Below are 22717 nucleotides of genomic sequence, written 5' to 3' on the forward strand. Positions count from 1 at the left end.
TTTAGCCATAAGTGCTCTCAGCTCCTTCCTTTTGCTGAGAAGCTCTAACAGAGGTGTTTTGTAACTGTACAGCGGTTTGGGAGGTGCAGAAATCTGGCTGCACTTCCAGTCATTCCCTTTGCCCATTCTGCCTTAAATTGGTGGTGGTTGGATGCAAATCCTGCTCGTGGAAAATTCCTGAAGTGATCTCAATATTGGAGTATGATTGATCTAGATAAGTATTGCTTCATATGTGAGGTGAGGGTCGGCCTCTTCTCCCTGGTGACAAGTGACAGGATGAGAGGGAATGGCCTCAGATTGTGCCAGGGGAGGTTTAGGTTGAATCTCAGGGAGAATTTCTTCATGGAAAGGGTTGTAAGGCATTGGAACAGGCTGCCCAGGGAAATCACCACCCCTGGAAGTGTTCAAAAAAACATGTGGACGTGTGTGGCATTTCAGGGTACGGTGTAGTGGTGAACATGCTGGTGGTGCTGAGCTGGTGATTGGCTTTGATGATCCTAAAGGTCTTTTCCAGCCTTAACAATTCCATGATTCTGTGACCTCACCATGCCCCAGTTCTTAGGGAAGCAATCACCATTGATCCTGTAAATTTTACATGTATAGGAGATCTTGAAACAGCCAGTTTTAATCACTTAATTAGTGTTGATCTCTGAATAAATCCAACTTGCCACACAATTCCACACACAGTTTTCCAGCAGCTCTGCCTGGTTGCCTTTACCTTATGTGTGTTCTCTGTCTTGCCTGTGATTCCTGCAGCAGAAATTCATCAGTCCCAGCACTGGTGGGGACTTGATCCTAACCCTTAAACCCTGCAGCCTGTGGTTTATTCCTCTCCAGCCCCTGAGTGTTTGCACAGTGGTGCTAAAGGGAGATTCCAGCTGTCAAACCACTGACCTCATCCAGGTTTGTGTCCCAGTTCAAGGCCAATGGAATTCAGGTGACATTCAGAATCGTGGCGAGGGAGGAAGGAAATTGCATCCCTGTTCCTGAGAAATAGGAAGTCTCTGGAAGGCAAGATTTCCTTCCTTGTCATCCTATTTTACCAAAAAATACAGATAGCAAAGTGTCCATGGTAAAATCAGTGTATAATGAGGGATTTGTTTTAAACTCGTGAGCACTGAAACTCCTCTCTTAGAATGGACAGGGATTTTTTTTTCCTCCCTCCTCTCTCCATCAGACATCTTTGTATCATGGTTTAGTGACCTCAAGAAGGTAAAAAGAAATACTTTTCTTGTGCTTTTTGTTGTTAATAAGTCCTTCAGAGGAGAGAGGAGCTGGCATACTGTTGCACATGTAAGAGATACTCAGACCAATGTGTGGAACACTCTCCAGGAAAGCTCCCAAGGAATATTATTTTGGGAAGGTCCTAAGAGCAGAGTCTCTTGGCCATATTATCCAGTAACATTCCTGATTCTCACAGATCACTGGGGAGGCAAAGGCTTTGTGTTCTGTTAGTACCAAAGAGGTGATCAAGGAATATATTCATTTTAGACAAACAGCCAGTGATTCGTAGTTCAATTCTCAGCAATAAAATATCTCTTTAAATGGCTTTAAAAATTAAACCTCCCATTGGTTCAGAACTGAAACCACTTCTTTGCTTTTTTGGTTATCCAGAGCATCCAGAAGAGCAGCAGAGATTATTTTATTTATTTATTTATTTATTTATTTATTTATTTATTTATTTTTCTCTAAAGAGGCAAGATGAGTAGGTGACATAAAGGGGTGTGTTTATCACATTTTACAGCTGATTTTATTGATGTGTGAGGCCAGAACAACATTTGATGTTGTTGTCCAACAGTTGTGCAATTTTGGTAGCCAGGAACTATTAATCTAAGAGCCTCTGGTCCTAGCACTGTGCTTTGATAGAGTATTGCAAAATACTAAAATGCCAAGTAGTCACCGACCTAATAACAGCTCACATTTTAATTGCCTTAAAAAGAATCCAGTTAGCCCTAATCTCTCTCCTATAAAAGATTCGTAGGCATTTTCAGTGTGAAATGTCTGTGACCTGGCAATAATGATGTTCAGATGTCAGTAAAAATTACAGGGCAGCACAGGGCACGTTTTAAATTGAAAGCTCTTGCTAATACCTGGGTATCTGGAGATCCTGTGTTGCTGAGTACCAGAGAAATGCCTATAAATACATATATAAATATATACACATTCAGTGGAGAGAGATCCTTTTGGTGGCACTGCTCATGATCTGCCATTTCTATGGTTAAATGCACCCAGCACTGTGAGAATTTGGTCACTGCACCACAGGGAGTTTTGACTCCCAAAGTGGCACTTCAGCTTTTTGGAGGCTTTTACTGTGTGACTGTGAATTGAAATTCAATGTTATTGTTGTTTTAACTGCTTGCAGATACTTACTGGAATTCTGCCTGTTGTCAATTAGGGTTTTGCCTGCTCTGGTTAGGGATTTGTGCTCTGGGATGACCCTGCTGGAGGGTTTTCCAGATGATCCCACTGTGGTCCCTTCCAAGCTCACCCATTTTGCAGTTCTGTGGTTTCAGACTGTTCTGGAATGTTCCTGGTTGGTTCAGTGCCACCTGCCTTTTTGTTAAAGTTGCCCGAAACATCAAATTTTTGTGCTAGACACAGCTTAATTTCAAAAATCTGCACACATATACAATATTAATGAAGTGTTTGGGTGGAAACACCCCAAATATTGATGTGCTTCTCCGTGAGCACTGCTGGGAACACCAACATCTGTCCTTGCTCGTGTTTCTGTTTCCTGTTCCATTCCGAGCCACTTGAGAATCGCTGAAGAGGCAGAAAAAACATCCTGCACCGTGGGCATATCCCCACACCTGCATCAGTTTGGGCCTATTTTGGGTTTATTATGAAGACTGAACCAATTTCTTGCTTCTCCAGTCAGCTCATTCTTTATCAGTGTTCACGTTTCATGAGCCTGGGGTGTTTATGCCCCACGTATTATTTTTCAGCCTGTTGGCTTCAGTTTTTGTAATATAAATGCCAGCCTTCAGCAAACCCCAAGATTTAATACTAATGATCCCTAAGCCCTCAGAGGATTGTGAGTCCAGTGTTGCCTCTTCTTGCAGAGCTCCTTTGGAAACGTGACTTTGGTCAGAGAGCTGATTGACGTGACCAGGGAATGAAGCGACCCCAATTAATGACTCTGTCATTGGTGTCAATAATTAATAGTCAAAATCACCATACCTCACAGGTGGAGGTGTTACCTGGGTACATATCTGGGCAGTGTGTGGCATGCCAACCACATTAAATGGGATGGATGCATTGAAAAGAATTTGATTCTTTTAAGTGGCTGATAATTTTTACCCATTATTGGTGCTCCGGTTTTTTTCGCTGTTCTGTGTTTCAAGTTAAAACCCAACTATGAAAATAAAAAGGGGACGAGAAAAGGCATCTCAGGTTTGTGCTGCAAACTTTCTGTTTTCTATTTCTGAAAATACAAAATATTTACAGATGGATCCACACAAGGCTCTGCTGCACAGCTTTGTTTTGATGATGGATGTGTAACACTGTTTTTACAGCAGTAATTCTTCAGCGTGGGACACCCGGTAGTTAAATCATTGGCTATCTGTCATTAGTGCCCAATTTCCTGCCTGGGAGATTTGTAGCTTTGTTATAAATAGGGGGAGAGGTGCCTGAGCCTCAGTGAAAGATGCCCGTGGTCAGGACAAGAGCAGCACTCCTCCATCCAGCTGGTGAGGACCCTCTGGAATAAAGTACTGTAACATTCTTCTGGAATTGTTTCTGTGGCTGGGATAGATTTGTGTATAAAGTGCTGCAGAGAGTGTTGTCACTTTATAAAGAATTTTTGACACGTTCATCTTTGAAGTGTGAGTACCTTGGGGAAATGAAAGGCTTTTTTCAGGTTTTGTTGCTGTTACTACATTTAATTTCAGAGGCTTCAGGTTGACTGACGTGAACTACCTAAAAACCTGTGCTGCCTTTTTTAACTGGATGAGGTGTGATAGGTGCCTTCTCCTTGAAAGAAGGGGGGAAATCATCTGCTTTGTGTGTGCTTGAAGGTCAGGAGGCAAATATTAATTTCATAAAAGTGGTTACAATGGTAGGATTTTTTATTTATTTTTAAATTAGCTTGAACATTGATGTAAGAGCTGTTTTGATATATTGGGAAGCTTTACTGAATGCACTTCATTACTACTTTTGAAGTCCATATTGAAGCTCTGAAAAGTGATGCAGCACTGGGGAGAAAAACCCCCTGCTTGTGTTCAGAGATGTTTCATGAGTAGATGGCAGCGTTTGGGGCTGGCTCCTGTCCCTCTCCAAGAAAGTTTCGTTAAAAATTTAAATCTAACATTTAAGAGATGCAAACCTACCACGGGAGTTCCAGCAGTAAATTGACCTGAATCTGACACTGGGGTTCAGATTCTGAAGTCAGCTAAAAGGCAGTACTGAACATAGAAAGGAAGACAGAAAAAAAAAACCCCTATTAAATATTTCAACTCTTACTGTTCACCTATAAATAGGTAGCTGTTATGAATTCTTCATTGTGTCCCTCTGGAGATGGGAATTAATCCAGTCTCCAGCTGCCTGTGACTGAAGGTCACCAGTCAGAATGAATTAGAAGAAAATCTGTAGCAGGATTTTGCAGACTCTGGTTCCTGACTTCAGGTTTCAGGCTCCAGCTTGGAAGGTTTTTCGGGCTCTGGCTGTTCTCTGTAAAAATGCCATTTGAAAATTAACAAGGCTTAAATTAGGGGCAGCATCCCCTTGCACTTAAAGCTTCCCAGTGTGTCCGTGCTTTAAGCACTGAAGTGCTCCGTGGTGGAACTGTGGAAGGGAATGGCTTAACCTTGGATAATGATATCACAGGGCTGAGGGGACCCCTCATGCTGGCTCTTAACTCCATTTGTGCAGTGCAAAGGGAACCTGCAGTGCTTGGGTTTATTCTCCACAACTCCTTATCTGAGCTTTCATAATCCTATCCTGTTAATTGAGGTTTTTAACTGCCTTGAACAGAACCAGTCGGGTTCAAGGAAAAGGAAAATAAATTGTAGCTGAACCCGACTCCTGTTGGGTTTCTTTTGGCTATAACTGGAAATGCCAGAAGATATTAAAGAGGTAGTCAGCTGAGTTACATTTGAAAGAGCTTGCCAGATGGCTGCTCTAAGTACCCTAAATTATTAAGGCTGAATATGTAAAATGTTACATTTTCTGACAGCTTACTGCCTTTTTATTTTTCCCCCCTTAATGTAGGCTGTGCAGATTCCTCAGTTTCACTTTGTTTTTTTCCCAAACCAGTCAAATGTGGTTGTTAGGATTTTCAGCATTACAGAGGACTGCAGTGTGTGTGGGGGGGAATATGGAATTTGAAGGAACAAAAGCTCATGTTGCTTTCTCATTGCATTAAATAAGCATGTCTTTAAAATTGAATGGGATGCTTAAGTGGTTTCCCTTATGCAAAATTTATAAGCCCACATTTTTGTAATGTGCCTTTTTTTTTTTTTTCTGTTGGGATGTGAAATATTTCTTTATTTATTTAAAGAGAGGGAGTCAGAGTAATTTAGAAGTTCTGTATTATGAACCCATCCGTGGCCTTGTCCATCAAAGAATCCCATCCAGGTTCTGAATTCATATGAATGTGGGTGGAAGTGAGGGAGATATAGTTACAAATCTGTAATTTTCAGTTGCTGTGTGTTGGAATCCTCTGCTGAAGGTTCAGTCAAAACAGTTCTTACTGCTGAGGCTTGAGTTTCCTGAGGAGCCGTTTCCATCTGTTGGTAAAACAGACGAGTTAAACTGAGATGGAGTGCAGATTTCTCCTGTCTACATTTTTATAAAGTGAAAACCCACTGATGTTCTAAATCTAGGCAGGAAAAAAAATAAAAGGGGCAGCTAATGGCAATTGCAGTGTTTTTTCATGATTTATTGCTGTGTCCAGGGTCAGTAATTGAAGAAAAAGCCCCTGCAGTCTTTCAGTTCACTTTTGGGGAGGAATATATTGTATTTTCATTAAAGCCTTTTGGGGACAAGTAACAACGTGGAGAGGTAGGGAAGCATCTCAGGGCTAGTTAAAAATACTGAATCCACTTCTACATGGGTAATATAATTGTAAAGCATCCCAGGTGGTTTTCAGTGAAGTACCTGCATCTCCTGCTTCCAAATGCACGTTTGCTTTACTCTCATCTTTTCCTGCCTTGCTAGAAAGTGTGGCTTCAACCCGGAGTGGTTTGGGTGCAGGTGATGCTCAGAGCTCCTTTTGCCAGGGGGCCAGGACTGCACATCCCCTCCCCAGAGCCCAGGATTGCACATCCCCTTCCCAGAGCCCAGGACTGCACATCCCCTTCCCAGAGCCCAGGATTGCACATCCCCTTCCCAGAGCCCAGAATTCAACATCCCCTTCCCAGAGCCCAGAATTCAACATCCCCTTCCCAGAGCCCAGAATTCAACATCCCCTTCCCAGAGCCCAGGATTCAACATCCCCTTCCCAGAGCCCAGGATTCAACATCCCCTTCCCAGAGCCCAGGATTCAACATCCCCTTCCCAGAGCCCAGGATTCAACATCCCCTTCCCAGAGCCCAGGATTGCACATCCCCTTCCCAGAGCCCAGGATTGCACATCCCCTTCCCAGAGCCCAGAATTGCACATCCCCTTCCCAGAGCCCAGAATTGCACATCCCCTTCCCAGAGCCCAGAATTGCACATCCCCTTCCCAGAGCCCAGAATTCAACATCCCCTTCCCAGAGCCCAGGATTGCACATCCCCTTCCCAGAGCCCAGGATTGCACATCCCCTCCCCAGCTCCCGGGAGATGGGTTTGGCAGTGGGCACGTGGGGATGTCAGGCGTGCTTGGCTCTGCCCACTCCACATGTTGGGCCTTGCAGAGCAGAAGGAATTCCTGGGATCCTCACCCAGCCCACTGCAGGAGTGTGGGGAGGGACGTGCTGAACACCAGCACGGCTTTCCCAGCTGTTGGCCGACCAACCTCCTTCCCTGCCTGGGAAAGGGAGGGAATGTTTGCAAATTCAGATGTATTGCTTGGGCAGAGCTGGGCTGGCAGTTTGGGCTGTAATATTTAGATCGTTGTTGTTTATTATTCTGTCGTGTGAATCATCTTAAAAATAAATGAGAACTAAGTTTCATTGCCTGTGCCTGGCAAACAAGGGAGAATGAGGTGACCCAATTATGTCCATTTGCAGTGTGTTGGATGCAGCAGGACAAGCTTGAAGGATTTAGTCTTTTAACACAGTTTAGTGAAGAATGTTGTAGTTTCAGACTCAAACTGCAGCTTCTGAAAGGCACAGGTTAATCCTTTTTATGAGAAGGGAATTGAAAAGTGGCACAGGGGAGTAGAGCCACGTTTGGCTGCAATAGGGAAGTCCTGGCAGCCCAAACTTTCCTGTTGGCTCTGCACATCTGCCCCCCCCTCACCTGGAGAGACCAGTTCCAGAGCTGACAGAGCAGTGAATTCCCTATGGCTTCACCAGCCTTTGGCATCTCTTCCTTCAGTGCTAATAATCCTGCATATGATTCCCAGAAATTCAGCTGAGACCCCAGGATTTCTTTGTTAGGCCAGTACATATCAGTGAACGTGTCACTGGGCTTTGGAATTGCTTTGCCTGTTCATTCCCTTGGATGAACAGTTTTCCAGTTGAGCTCTGTTGATGCTGTGGAGATTCCTTCAGTCCAGTACACAGCAGTTCTTGTTTTTCTATCTCCCTGTCTGGCTTTTTGTGCTGAAAATACAGATCGAAATGTTGATTTTCAGCGACTGTTTCTCATGTGCAATATAAGATGCCTGAACAAGAATAGGTAAATAAATTAACTGTGTGTTTTAACTGTACACAGTAGGATTCATTAGTGCTGTTGATGAGTCTGTTGGTGATGGGTGGGATGTGCAAAATCAGTCTTTATCTTTGCTGATCAGCTGACATTCCACTCCCAGCATCCAGCCCTTGGCATCCCGGTGCCAGCTCACTTTCCTTGTGCTGTTGTAATTCAGTGACATGTACTTTAAAAACATGTTTCTTTTCAGTGATTGTGCCTTATATTTTAGCCTAAAAACTCCTTTATCCTCACAATGTGGGGAAGCATCGTGGTCTCTTAAGTGACAGCACTTAAGCTGACACTTTGACTTTTGTCCATCTCCCAACATCTCTGAACCTGTAGTTATTATTTCTCTGCTTTTAAATTTTTCTGTAAGTTAAATACCCTCTGTAGCAGTCTCTGGCCCAAGTGTAAACCATTGTAAAGAGGTAGAATTATTTAGGATGGAAGGATAAGCATGAATTGGATCTGGGGTCTTTGTGCTTAAAATAGTTTTTTACATTTCATTTCCATGGTAAAGAGCCTTGCATGGTTTTATCTCTTCTTAAATCCAGTCTAGGAAAGTAAGCCCATTGGGGCAAGAGCAGCTTTGATTGTCATTTGAGAAGTGTTTTGTATTCTAGTGATGCCTGAGTTGGAAAGGGTTCAGTTATTTCTTTTCTCCTGCTCCTGGGAGTACGTGGTGGGAGTTAAGCTTTGACAGAATCCCGTGACCAGGACAAAATCTGAATCTTGTGAATCATGGGGGAAGTGCTGATCAGTGGGCTGAGCCCAAGCAGCTGCAGACAGTGATGCTCAGCCCCACCTGGATCTGGCAGAATTAGAAGGTAAAGGGAGCAGCTGACCCTTGTTTAGACAGTGACAAAAATTGGGAACCGAGTGTTAATGAAGTCCAGATGAAATGCAGCAAACACACTCTCCCTTTTTTATCCTTTTTTCCCCCCTCCTTTCTGTGGTCACCAAGTGAAGGCTGATCTACACTAATTCCATTTTTCCATGGCTGTTCAGCACTCCATGCAGATGCCATCAGCAGCAGGGAAGCAAGACAGGAGTAGCCAGAGCTACTCCACTGTTCTGTACTCCAGAGAAAAGCTGAATCCAAGATCCTGCTGGAGCTTCACCTGGAGGTTCTCTGCAGTGTCTCTCAGGAAAAGGTGTTGGGAGCACCTGAGCTTTATCAATGGCTTAAAAGAAGCCAAAAGTAAACAATGTTCTGACCTTGCAGGATTAGAAAGGGGATAGAGGTGATCAAAGAAGAGGAATTCAGAGCTGGGAATTGCAACTGAAGCCAAGCACTGCCTGACCTGGGAGATTCTTAACGATGGATCTTGAGGCCTCGGGTCTATCAGGACTCTTAGGATGGGGAGCAGAGCTCGTGCCAGCAGTGATTCAGCTGCTCCTCAGCTGTCTTGCTAAACTCTCTCTCCTATTTTGCACTTCTTCCCTCCCACCCCCCAAAAATACACAGTTGTGAAATATTTTTAGATCTTATTTCTTAGGGTTTGTTAGAGATGAATGTGGAAATGCTGGTGTGCAGTTGAAAATGCTGGAAGTATGAGCTGCTGATTAGAACAGATGGGAACAAGTTGGTGGAAGAACCTTTATTCTTATTTTGTTCTCATACTTAAGCAAAAGTAACGAAGCCTAATTTTATTTACTCCAGTTATTTTTGGAGCCTTTAGCAGTAAAGGTGCTTGTTCTTCAGGGGATGTGCCCTGTGGTTTAACAGAGGAGTTCCCAAGTTCTGGGGTGCAAGGTTGATGTCCCAGCCACGTGTGTGGTGTCAGTGGTGAGGTGAGTTCAACTGGGTGCAAACCTGGCAAGTTCCCAGTGCTTCCCATGCCCTAATCCTCTCCTTTAGGAAGGAGCTCACACAGTTGTGGTATTTGTGCAGTGGTGGTGGGGGTGGGTGGGTCTTTGAAGTCCATAGAAGTGGGAGCAGCAATTAGTCACTGGAATAGGTCCCATTGTCAGTGCTGGAGATAATCTTTCCTGGGACCCTGCAAGAACACTGGGAACTAATTAGTGAGGTCTGGCTTCAATAATCCTTTCAGAGCAGGCAATTCCTCTCTTCTGGAGAGGTGAAATGCTTCTTTTAAGCCATTGATAAAGCTCAGGTGCTCCCAACACCTTTTCCTGAGAGACACTGCAGAGAACCTCCAGGTGAAGCTCCAGCAGGATCTTGGATTCAGCTTTTCTCTCGAGTACAGAGCAGTGGAGTAGCTCTGGCTACTCCTGTCTTGCTTCCCTGCTGCTGATGGCATCTGCATGGAGTGCTGAACAGCCATGGAAAAATGGAATTAGTGTAGATCAGCCTTCACTTGGTGACCACAGAAAGGAGGGGGAAGAATGATAAAAAAGGGAGAATGTGTTTGCTACATTTCATCTGGACTTTATGGTGACCATATCTACCATATCAGGTGTGCATATCTACCCTAATCAGAAACCTTTCATTAAATACAGCAATTTATGCCATTTTTTATGTGATTCTGGCTGTGATGCTGTCCTGGGTGGTGGCACTTGTTGTTCCATTGCCTGTTGCAGAGGGTTTGAACTGTCACTTCAGTTGTGACATTGAGCTGCTTGTCTTGGAGGCTGATGGGGTGGGTAGGAAGTACTGAATTCTTACCATGCCCTGAGACCCAGTTGTAAAATACGTTCAGAAATATGTCACAAGTCTGAAAACTAGAAGTAAATAACTGTTTCTGGCTGCTGGGGACTGAACAGTGAAGTTGGTCTGAAAAACTCTGTGCAAAGGGTTTTCCAGCCCAGCTTTCCAGTGCCAGTCTTTGGAATTGCTGTATTCAGATGACACAGACAGAGTTGAAAACAATAATTTTGGTCAAAATCAGCATGCTTTACATTTCTCCCTAGTTCTCCTCAAATCCTTGGTGAGATATGCCTATTTTGGGGTTTTTACTAGAAGAAACTCCATGCCACAATGTCTGTTGGTTTTTCCAAGGGATTGGGTTTTATGCTGAAATCTTCCTAAAGAATGCAAAGCTTGAATGCATTTCGTTCTCAAGGGGTTGGGAACATCACTGGTATGGTCAGGGTGGAAATCCTGTAGATGAAGAATGGCTTGAATTTTTAAAAACTTACTCTTTAAACAGAAAAAAGGGTCTCCAGGCTCCAGACAAGCTGCAGTTGTATGAATTTTACCTAGGCCGTGTTCTGAAGCAGACTGAGATTTCAGGGCTTATGGAATTAAGGGTCTTTCTGGGGTTCAGCTGTGGATATTTCTGTAATGCTTTGCTCATTTGTTTTCACAGGGCAGTTTCCTCATACATTTTTCCCAGCCCCAGTCACTAATCAGGACTGAACACGTGGGTTATCTCATCTGCTGTGGTTTTTAGAAGCAGGTACGTTGGCAGGGAAATCTGCTGGTTTTGTTGGTTGGGGATGGGGCAACAACGACTTCATCCATGTGCCAGAAAGGATTGTAGGGGCAGGGAAATGCTGCTTGAGTAATGTTTCATTATGTAGAGCATATTAATGTAGCTTTCTTGAGAAAACAAAGCTGAGAAGTACTTTGATAAGATTTTTCAGTCCGTCCTTTGTAAAGATGGATCGTGTTGTTGTCTGGGCATGGAGCAGCTCTGTACGTGGGTTTGGAGCTCTGATGTAATATCTGCTGGGTGCTATTGTCATCCTAAACCCTGTCTTATGAAAGCTTTATGTAACAGGAGCAGAGATATGTTCAAATTTTTCGTGCTGGGGTCTCAGTGCTGTTTAAAGACTCTTGTCTTTCCACTCTGATGTCACCAGATATGAAGAGCTGTGATGGTTGAGGCTGTTGACCAAAATGATTGTGTGGTGAATAAAAAGCAGCTTAATTTAATCTCTTTATATATATATTTTGGGCCATATTGAGTACTTTTTTCCCCCCATGTTGCTTACCATGTGGAGCATTCAGGCTTCAGGATCTTAACCCTTCCTGTTAAATAGGTGGGTTCGTGACAAATCCATTTTGGCTGAAGGTTCCTTTAGAAAAAGCAGGTTTAGACAGGAATTTCCATCACCCCTTTTTAAAGTTTGAGAATTAATAAACAGCTGGAATATAACTATGACAGGAAACAATGAATAATAACATGTACAGGCTGCACAGTGTCTGATGTGTAGAGGAGTGTTGAAGTGGATGGGTCTTCCTTGCTGGCACAGGGGCAGCCAGGGCATTTTCTTGGTGCTTGTGGATGGTGCCACCTATTGATATCCCATATATTTTGTTTCATTTTTAAACCACAGATGTGTTACTACATTTCAGGGTTTTGCTGTCATGGTTTTTCCTTCCTGAGTTGATTGGTTACTAGTACAGCACCTTCCCTTTTCAAGTAACAATATTTTTTAAAAAAAATTATTTATAATATTAAGAACCAGTCACAACCTTTCAGCCTGACTTGGTATCTTGATAAATGTTTATTGTTTTATCAGTCTCTGGATAAACATAACTTAGTGTCTCTTGCCCTGGTTTTGTTCATTGTCTTACTGGTGGCATCCTCAGTAAATTGCACTGTGGAGTATGTGCTCAGTAACATAATCCAATTTACTTATTTGAGTTGACACTACACAGAAATAGGGGATTGTTTTATTCTTCCTTCAGAGAGCAGTTTGCTGATTATGGCCAAAAAAAAAAATCAAAAAATCACCTTGCACATGTACAGGCTGCAAGTTTCCAGGCAGAACCATCAACAGCAAATCAGCTTCATGCAGGTCTTCCCACTGAAACTTGTTCAGGAAGGGCTGTGATGGATCTTTCTCACTTTTTACTGCTGTTATCTCCATGCTCAGTAATGTGGGTGGCAAAGCCTATCCCAGCAGCTGCTGCTGAAGTTTGCATTGCTTCTGACTCACTCAGGAGGGCCTATGTGTAATTTTAAACTGTTTCCACACCCAGATTACTTTCCCTTAAAAGTCATAATGAAAATGAAGTGAGAGGAGAGGTTGGTAATGACTGCAGGAAAACATTACAGGGAAAACAGTGTTTGAACCTGCTCTGGGGTAGAGCCTTCACTAAGGCAGCCTTGGGTAGTGTATTCCCTTGGTTACTGAGGTTCAGGAAGTCAGATTTATAGCTTGGTGTGGGACCAGACCCAGTTCTGGGGATGAAAACTAATTGGGAGACCTGCTCTGGAGCCACTTCTGTGAGCTGTGTGTGGTGCAGGAGGGGCTGGCTCACACCTCCATCCACAGAGTCGTGGAATCACAGGATGGTTTGGGTTGGAAAAGACTTTAAAGCCCATCCCATTCCACCCCCTGCCATGGGCAGGGACACCTTCCACTGTCCCAGGTTGCTCCAAGCCCCATCCAACCTGGCCTTGGACACTTCCAGGGCTGGGGCAGCCACAGCTTCTCTGGGCAACCTGTGCCAGGGCCTCCCCACCCTCACAGGGAAGAATTTCTTCCCTATATCCCATCTAAACCTCCTCTCTCTCAGTGGGAAGCCATCCCCCCTTGTCCTGGCACTCCAGGATTGTAAACAGGCTCTCTCCATCTGCCTCCAGGTCCTGGCAGGGGTTACATTTCCCCAACCCACAGCACCTGTAGGAGTTTAGTTCAGTTTGTGATGCTGCTCTAAAAGTGTGTTATTTGAAGCCCCATTATTTTCTAAATTTCAGTTTATGTTTTTGCTATTGTTGACTTAATAAACTTCAGGATCATTTTTAAGAGCAGCTGAAGAGTATCTCTGTTGGTTTTGTTTTTTTTTTTGTCTCGGTAAACACCCTGTTGTGGAAATTAAATAATGACCAGATACATAACAAAGTATAATCATGCTTTGTGCTATGGAATTCAGATAGCACAGGCTGTTTATTCCATAACATCATTATTTTTTTATTAAAATAAAAAAAGCAAAAGTTCACATTTGAAATGATACGAGAAAGGATGATAAACTCTACTCCTTTCCTGCTCCTCTTGGCTCTTCTTTCTCTCCAAAACCATTTCATAAATTTTAGTAGCTTTTACAGAAGTGCAGTGGCCTTTTTTACATGATATATAAAGGAAAAAATAAAAACAGAGAGGAGGAAGACTTAAGAGCTTAGATTTCACACAGCTTTTGTTTAGCCATTGCAGGCTGGATGGCTGTGCTTTCTGCATCCTGTTTTCATTTTGGTTGTGCTTATTTATGGAAAACACCCCAAACCACGGTCTCTTCTGTCAGGGTGAACCTTTCATCTGGTTGTTAGAATTCTTCTTCTGCTCAGGCAGTAAGGTAACCACAGATAATGAGCTGCTGGGGATGTGAACATCAGCCTCAGTGAATGTTTGCATATGTAAGGCCCGATTTAGCTGTTCACAGGTTTAAGGATTTCTCCGATGAAGGATGTGATTCCTTGTTCTCCCAGGATATTCAGTGATCTGCCAGCTGGTGAAAAACAGGTAAATGAAACTTCTATTCCTTTTATGCCCCACTAACTATTTTAGTTTGTCTTCTTGTGATCCTCAGGAAATCCAGGAGCTGGCAGGAGGGGAATGAACCGTGAGGGCGTCCCCGGAAAGAGTCCGGAGGAGATGTACATCCAGCAGAAAGTGAGAGTTCTACTCATGCTGAGGAAGATGGGATCAAATGTAAGATGCATTTCTAGCCCATATTTTATGGCCTTCCAGACATTTTTGTAGTAACTGGGATAGTGCTTGTAGAGATGGGCAGGTGAGGGTCTGGTTTTACACTGAATTGTTTTAGCCATCGCTGATTTAACCATTATCTGCGGTTAAACACAATTGATTTTTGCTTAAATATTATTAGACTTGTGATGCCTGAAACTGCCATGTATGGATAAATGATCAGATGTTTAGATTTAAAGCTTTTCCTCGCTGGGAAAAACAGCAAAGCAAAGTGACCGTTTTAAGGTGACTTTGAGTCTGCCCACGAATTCACAACATCTCAGTTTGCTGAGGGTAGAGCTGCACAAATAACAGGTGATTAAAGTGCTGGAAGGAGAATAGAGGCAGCTGTGATGTTTTCTTGGGGAGTGGGAGATGATGTGTCCTGGTTTCCCCTTTGCTGACTGCCTGTCCCCCCAGCTGACGGCCAGCGAGGAGGAGTTCTTGCGCACGTACGCAGGGGTGGTGAACAGCCAGCTCAGCCAACTTCCCCAGCACTCCATTGACCAGGGTGAGTACTGACCTTCCTTGCCTTGGCTTTGTTTAATCTGTGAGGGCAGTCTCATAAAACACCAAATTTAGGTGCCTGTGTTTGTGCATTAACCCCCCCCTGCAATCCAGGATGTGCAAACTGTGGCTTTGGGAGAGAACGACAGTGAGCTGGTCAACAGGTGGTTTTATTTTAACAGGTGCAGTCAGTCTGCACTAAACCTGAGATTAATTAGGAAGAAGAGCATTTTTAAACACCTTATTCTCCATGATAACTCAAAAGACTGATGGCCAAAGTCCTGTGAGCTGTAAATGCATGTATAGAGCTTCCTACCCTGATAACTCAAAAGACTGATGGCCAAAGTCCTGTGAGCTGTAAATGCATGTATAGAGCTTCCTACCCTGTCTAATACATTAAACAGAAATAGATTTTAATCTCATAACTTGATTCTTTTTCTGTGTGTGCAGGAAAATTCGGTTATGCAAAGGTCCCTCTAGTTCTTAATCTATTCAGTATAGATCCTCTGCATAAGATGTAGATCATCTGAGTTTTTATATTTATTCTTACACTGGACATCTGTGGTTAAAAAGGAACAAGGCTGGGGGTGGTTTGCAAGCACTTTCTTTGTACTCTTCAAACTGGGAGTTTCATAACAAAATAAAATGCAAAGTAAATACAGATTTCTAAGGTACAACAGCATGTGTTAGGCGTGTGATAATTTAGTTACTGTGACTCCAGTTGCTTGATAACACTATTGTCACAAAATAAAATGGAATCATCTGACAACATCTTTGCTTTTTCACATTTCCATGAGTGTGAAAGTGAAATGCAATGTTACTATTTCAGCAGAGTGAGAGGGAAAGATTGACAATAGGAGGAATTTGTTTCCCATTGCGTTTCTTTAATTTGCACAACGTAATTAATTCCCAGACAGGGGCAGCAGACACGTAATAAGTTTGCAAATCTGCTTTGGTTTATTTAGATTCCCATTAAGGGGATGAACTACGTGCTGGTTTTGTTAATTCTTTGCAGAAGTCTTGGTAAACAACTGTGTGGAGCTGCTGTGAGTTCCACTAATCTCTTGTGGACCTGAATGTTTCTCACTGAATTTATTTCCCTCCCCTGCCCAGGCCTGGTGCCAGATCACGTTCATAATGCACACTTTGCTACTGAAGGAGGATTGTGAGACTCCAATGCCAGAACTGAGCTGAGCAGAAACTTAATATAGATCTGAGACATTTAGAAATGCATTAGAAACACAACCTGCACAAACTTGCTGTTCTGTTTTAAGCCTGTGTGTTCATTCCTCACATAGCTGGGGGTTGGTGGAGGTAGATACACTTGAATGTTTTGGCTCAGGATTCTTCAACTCTCCTGCCAGTGTAAAGGGGAAATCTGGCAGTTTCTTGTCGAGAACTGAGGTAGACACGTTCAGTTAAGAGAGATTTGCCTTAGCTGCAGTTGGCATTTTTCAGCGTTGTCCTTAAAAAAAGTTTCATTTTTATCAGTGCAAATCCACGTGGAATTACCTGCACACTGGCAAAGATGAGAGAACTCCAGCCAGGGGACACAGGTCCTTCCTACAGCTCTGCTCCTGCACACCTTGATCCAACTCACTGTCTAAACTGTCTCATTTTACTGTCTGGGAAATTATATTTTTCCCGCCTTGCAGACTAAAAAAATTGAATTTTGATGTGACTTTTAAAATGTTACTGAAAGAAAGACCAAGAGTTCCTTAGTCTGCTGCTCAACTCACTAATCAGGCAATGCAGGAAATGTAAGAGCTTCACATGCTGTTCAAAAAGTGATCTTTGTCCCATATTTGAACAGTTGGCAACTGATTCCTCTGTCATCGTTTTCATGAAGTCCTTGAAGATTCTTAAAACTTTGTCCATAGGGAAGTGAAGCCCTCCCTGGAGATGCTTGCTTGGATCTAATCTGAGACTCTCATGTCTTTCCTGGGAGATTTGAACCCACAATCTACCTTCTGTCCTCCCAAATTATAATTAAACTGGTGGCCTGACCGTTAAGATTTTTCTTGATGGGGGGAAAAAAAAAGCACGAAGAAAATAGTTAAATATTTAGAGAAGTGGGAAAGGATGTTGGTTCTTTTCACGTTCAGAGGGGCCATCTCTCCAAATGAAGGAGAGAAAAGCATGGAGTACAAATGGAATTGAGGAAACATAACCAAATACTTTTGGAGAGAGACGAAGCTGCAGCTACAATTTATTGCTCAGCACTTGGATTTCCTCAGAAATCTCTCCAGGTTCCTCTCAGCCAGTGCTGCTGCTGCCCTTTGCTCTGGGGCGTGGGGGCTCCACAGCAGCAATCTCAGTCTGTCTGTCTGTCTGTCTGTCTGTCCCTTCTGCTGCATCCTGGGCTTGGTGACACAGGAAGGGGCCACTGTGAAATGATGGAAATCAGGAATACAGTCACAGGAGTGTCCAGTTTTCCACCCTGAGGGAGATTCCATCTCCACTAGATGGCATTATCTTGTGCTGAAAAACCCATGTACTGACTGCTCCGTGTGCTCCAGGGTTGCTCACAGGAATTTTCTTCCCTGCTTTTTGCTGTTTCCACTGAATCTCCTGTGGATTTTTGGTTTTTTTTTTAATGCAACTTGCCTTAACAACAAAAGGTGAGTTATTTACGGAGTAACTTCCAAGGAGTTGGCCCTCAGAGGGTTTCACGACCCTTTGTTCCACAGCCTGACTTGTCCCAGACCTATCTTTAGAGCCACTTTTCTCCAGCAGGCACAAAAGACACTGAGCTGACTTCACATCCTCATTTTGTTCCCCCCCAAAAAAAGGAATGACATCCTTGGCATTAGCACTCTGAGAGCTTTGTTATGCACCTGCAGGTTTCAGCTCCAAAATGCTGGAGTCTGGCTCCAGAGTTACAGGAAGGTTGTTTGGGATTGGTTTGGTTTGTTTTTGACAAGAGTATAGAAGATGGATAGTCTAGAATTTTTTAAGTGTCTCACAGCCTCTATTACAGTTTTTATGCTTTTCTTTGTTGTGCATCCATGCAGTGCTGGCTCAGAAGGGCTGGCTGGTGGCCTCCCAGCAGTGACCTGAGGCAGGGCTGCTGAGCTTGGCAGGGGATGGTGCTGCCCACCAGGATTTCTGATACAGATCTGCCAGTCCTCTGTGAGAGCCTGTTTGACCACAGGGAGTCACTGCAGCCTCTGTGTCCATTCTTGCAGGGATGTGCCAGTGCCTTGAAGAAAGAAGTTGACACTGTCCCTGCTGAATTCAGGCTTGTGCCATAAACCCTCAGTGAGCCACTGTTAATAACAATATCTCTGATACTTGAAGTTCCTCCCTGATACTCTGCTTGCTGTCTTAGGGGCCAGCAGTGGAAGTTAATGGCTAATTTTGATCAAGAAGCATCTTAGAATACCTCTGTAATTGCTAAGTGAGCCTGAAGGCTAAGCCTCTCCTTGAGTTTGTGGTTATTTTTACTGGAAGAGAAGAAATTTATATTATTTATCTCTTTATTTCTTATCTTGCTTTCAAAAGGAATCCATCTGTTCAGATGTTTACAGATTTTCCTTTATATCTGGAACACCTCCACTCCTGAAGAATTGCCTGCTCTTGGAGTGAATCTTGTTTTCCTGACAGGCAGCTCAAATATTCAGAGTATCTTTGTGTAAATCAGGTAGTATTGAGATATATCCCAGCCTTTCTAAGGTGTTGGAGCAGATATCAAGTGGAAATCAGTGCAAATCTTTCTAATTTGTGTTCTAAACTCTTCACATTTAGTGCTGCAACATGTATTGGAGCAACAGATCCGTGAAGGGATTTTGAATGGCCAGAAAGTGTATTCCAGTCTGAAAATAGTCTTTTTTTTCCCTTTCTTTTCAATTCCAACTCTGTTTGCCCTTTCTTTTCAGTGTATTCCAGACTCTCAGGAAGTGCTGAGTCCCTCAGTGTGTTGACTTTGATACTCTTCTCTAGAGAAGGCTTATCTGATGTATTAAAAATACTTTATTATCCATTGCAAGGTGAACTGGTAGCAGAGGGGATGAGCTCTCAGTAACCCAGCAAAGCTTGAACAACAGTTATAAAACTCTAAACCAACAGTTATAAAACTCTAAAACAACAGTTATAAAACTCCAAAATGAGGTATTTAATACTTAAATGTGGTATTAATTAAGAGTCTGACATTAATGCCATGCTCGCATTTTTTTATAACCATTTTAGTGTTCAGTCATTGCTGCAGTGTTGTTAACACCTTTAGGAAAGTGTAAAATACAGGGTACTTTTCTTTCCTTGGGGAGCTTTTTATCTGGCATCTGTGGGTTGTTTGTTGCTTTGTTTTTAGGGCACCAGGAATAACTGAGGAACCCAGAGGCATCTCTGTTCAACCAGTGTGTGTGCTAGAGAGGGGATGGAATCAGGAGCTGTTTTGGGATATTAACATATTGGTCTTGCCTGCATTGCAGCAAGAGCTAAGGCAGCTCACACTCCTTAGGTTTCTCCAGCTCAAAATGGTGAAATTAAGGCTTTCTCACATGTTTTTGAGGACAAGCAAAGTGCCTCTCGGGAAGTTTTCTGCTCAGGGGCATCTCCTGCATAAAAGCCACGTTTCCCGTTCCCCAGTTCCTTCCATTCCTGAAGGGTGGGCTGGCACTGGGCTCTGGCAGGTCTGGAAATGGAAGCAGTGCAGTTTGGAAGCAGGAGATGGGAATTATGCTGAGACCTGGCTGATTGCAGCTCTGGTGTTCCTATAGCAACAGGAGTGTCGTGCTGGCTCTTGGAGGAAGCTGCTCCCTTGGGGAGGGAGGGCAAGGCTGAGCTGCAAACACGTGCCCTGCTGGGTGCTGGGGCACCAAAACCCACCCCAGGCTGGCTGTGGAGTGAGGAGGGGACCCTGCTCATGGAGTGGCAGAGGGGGCTGGAGGAGTGGAGATCAAGCTCTTCTCATCAGCGTGGGTTTATTCTGTTGAGCACGAGGCTTGTTTTAATGTGCTGCTCCTCTCAGCAGTGCAGGGTGTATTTTTAGCATGCCAGACTAGGATGCCAACACAGGGAATTTCAGGGAAGAGTTAATGTTTAGAAGGTTGTTGCTTGAAGGTGGTTGAAGAAATGTGTGTGTACAGGGATCTTGGGGGAAGTGAAGAATTTCTTTTTTTTAATTTGGCAGCCTTTAAAAATTCACAACAGGCTAAACCTTCTGATCTCTTAAAGGCTTTTGGGGCTTAATTAATTCTGCAGGTGACTACAAACAAATCAGGTGTCTATTTATCATTCAGAGAGCACTTGGAAACAGCAGCTGTAGATGTGTCAGCATCTTCCTTTGCCTTTGTGTTAAGGCAGTGTGGTTTTAATCCAGCTTGTGTCCTCCTGGCTTGATGTCCCTGTTCCCAGGTACCTGCTGGGAAAGCATCAGTGTCAGTCATCCTGGTGCAATTTTCTGGAATTTAGGGGAGCTGATGAGCAGTTGAACACACTGAGCTCAGTGGATGTCTCTGGTCTTCTCTGCTGTGCAGCAAAACCATTTGACCTTCAGCTCATCTTGGCTTGCCAAGACTGAAGTCCAGGTGGTGTAAAAGAACTCTGAATTCAGCAATCCCAACAACTGCAGTGGGAACATAATCACAGCAGGGGTTTTTTGGAAGTTAGTGGGGTAGGACTGGCACTATTGCCTTCCAAGACAGGACATGTGCTGCCAGCTAATTATTGGTAATTTCTAGGAAGGAAGAGGGTGGGAAAGTGGGAAAGGCAGAAGAAGTGGGAGAACTATTTGCATGTCTGAAAGTTTGTGGCAATTAATGCTTTGCTCATTGAAAGAAGGTGGGGAATATTTAATTGGGTTTATGTGTAAGTCTCTGTTTCAGTGTGGAAATGTGTGCCCAGAAAAGGGGCAACTGTGGAGAGAGAAGCTGTGGAGGTGCAGGAGGTCAGGTATAAGTGGGCCTTCATCATTGTTCTATACATTAATTACTGGAAGTGAAGGATGTGCTAAAAGTAAACCTGGTTCACCATCCTATTGTCTCAGCCACAGGCTCTTGGCAATGTGCAGCTTAACTTTATAACCTGTGCTCTGCTTTTTACATTTATTTTACTTGATTAGCAGGAAAACATCCGTTGTTGGAGCCAAGTGGGACTGCAGGAGCAGCTCTGTACACTGGTACTTTAATCCCTGCTTTCCTTTGAGCACACAGAAGCCCCAGCCCCGTTCTCTGCCAGTGTTTGTGTTTGTACATGAGCACAGGCACTGGAGAATTGCTTAATGAGCACCTCGTTAGCTTGGTTTCATTTAGCTCTGGGGAGTTGGGGTTGTAGGACTGGGCTCCAACAAAACCTGCTTTTGTGCTGAGAAATGTGGAGGACGTTTCTGTGGACAAATGTCACCCAGGTTCTTTTGCTCCAGGACATCTCGAGACATAACCCTGCTCCCTCAGTGGCTTTTGGGAGGTTGGGAGCTCTGGGGGGTGTCCATGGCATTCCCACCCTGCTCCCTGACCCCGCTGCCCGTGGCCCCATCAGCTCTGCCAGCCTGCAGGAACTTTCTGTGTGGCTGCTGTTGTTTGGCCAAAGTTTGTCTTCCCCTGTGTAAAAATTATCACCTCACCAAGGGTAAAATTTGATCTTTAATGTGGGAATAAAAGAACTGAGCACAGGCTTGAGTCTTTACTGCAAGATGTTTTCTGTTGGGTGTTGTGCCCTCGGGTTACCCACCCACTTACCTGTCTACCTGGAAGATATTATTATCTTCTATATGATAGATCAAATTGTGTTTTTAAAGGCAGTTGCCTGAGGCTCTTGCAAATGCTGAGTTGCATGTGATTCCTGCAGATGAAAACATTGGTGGTTCTACCAAATAACAAAAGCAACCGAGGAGGGGACGGGAAATAAAATATCCAGAATTGGGTACAAAATCCGTTCTTTACTCATCTTGCTTAAAACTGTACCAAGAGACACAGAAATCCATAACTTCTAATCTTTTTCTTCCTTTCTGAGATGAACAGCTAAGCCCCTTCTGCCACCCCTGGTCCTCACTGCTCTCCTGTTCCTTCCTGGGCATTGTTTCACTGCTCCCTGGCGTTTTGGCAGAACTTTCCAGCTTTGTGTTGCCATCAGGTTTCATTAGTTTATGATTTACTCTTCTGTTCCGGGCTCATTTGGGAAAGTACGAAGTAGAATTGTTGCAAAGGCGCCAAGCATTGAGAAAGTACAGTTGTAATCCCTTTTGTCCCAACGATTTTCCTTTCAAACACAATCCCTGACCTTTCCTTAACGAATTGTTTACCCGCCTTGGTCCTTGATTGAGATTGCCCTTTATAATTTAGAAAGTACCATGTGGGAAGCTCTGTGTTATAAAGTGCTGGAGACCCATCAGAGAGGGAGCAGCTTTTTGATGATGCTATGGTTTAAAAAAACACCTGTGCAGTGAATTCATGAATTCAGGTACAACCTGTAGTCACTGTAATTACATTGGTGGTAAAACTGAGTGTGGTTTGCTCTGGCTGTGAAAGGCTGAAATCTTGAATTCCAGACCCACTCTCCATCCACTATTCTACTTCCTTTAGGATAATCCAGTAATCCTATAGATATTCAAGCATTTCCCATACTTTTACACTGTTCTTTGTTGTGCTTGTGCTTTGTCTTCCAAATAGAACAAGGCTTTAAAATTTGGCTTTTTCACTGCTCCTGGATTTTTTTTGTACTCCTTTCTCTTTTCCCATTGGAAGTCGAGGGAAATGTCCCAGTGTCAGAAGTTCACGTTGACAGTGACACTGGCGTTGAGGCTGTGCCAGGTGTGCCCAGGGAATGGGAATGGGAATGGGAAGGGGGGGCTGAGGGTGACCCTGCTCCCAGCAGGGGCTGTTTGGGCCGTGAAA

At 43.7% G+C, this 22717-nt stretch overlaps 2 protein-coding genes across 3 annotated transcripts in view; both read left to right on the forward strand.

Moving 5' to 3' along the window:
* The window catches only part of LZIC (leucine zipper and CTNNBIP1 domain containing), a 30621-nt gene extending 19497 nt beyond the window's left edge, over nt 1-11124 (forward strand). Inside the window, exon 6 of the mRNA XM_039390893.1 lies at nt 11051-11124. Within this exon, the coding sequence (XP_039246827.1) occupies nt 11051-11100 (50 nt within the window). The 3' untranslated portion in view covers nt 11101-11124. The remainder of the gene's footprint in view (nt 1-11050) is intronic.
* Nucleotides 1-22717, forward strand: part of CTNNBIP1 (catenin beta interacting protein 1) — a 33029-nt gene that overhangs the window by 5355 nt on the left and 4957 nt on the right. Inside the window, exons 1-3 of one of the 2 annotated variants that reach the window (XM_039390894.1) lie at nt 11053-11140; nt 14221-14342; nt 14799-14889. In XM_039390894.1, coding sequence (XP_039246828.1) covers nt 14247-14342; nt 14799-14889 — 187 coding nt within the window. In that variant the 5' untranslated portion in view covers nt 11053-11140; nt 14221-14246. Of the gene's footprint in view, nt 1-11052; nt 11141-14220; nt 14343-14798; nt 14890-22717 lie in introns of those variants that run through there. The other variant, XM_027730905.2, reaches the window with a different exon arrangement.

The sequence above is a fragment of the Pipra filicauda genome, unplaced genomic scaffold (assembly GCF_003945595.2).
Source record: "Pipra filicauda isolate LSUMZ 115617 unplaced genomic scaffold, ASM394559v2 scaffold87_size3191425_pilon, whole genome shotgun sequence".
In the NCBI taxonomy this organism is placed as follows: domain Eukaryota; kingdom Metazoa; phylum Chordata; class Aves; order Passeriformes; family Pipridae; genus Pipra; species Pipra filicauda.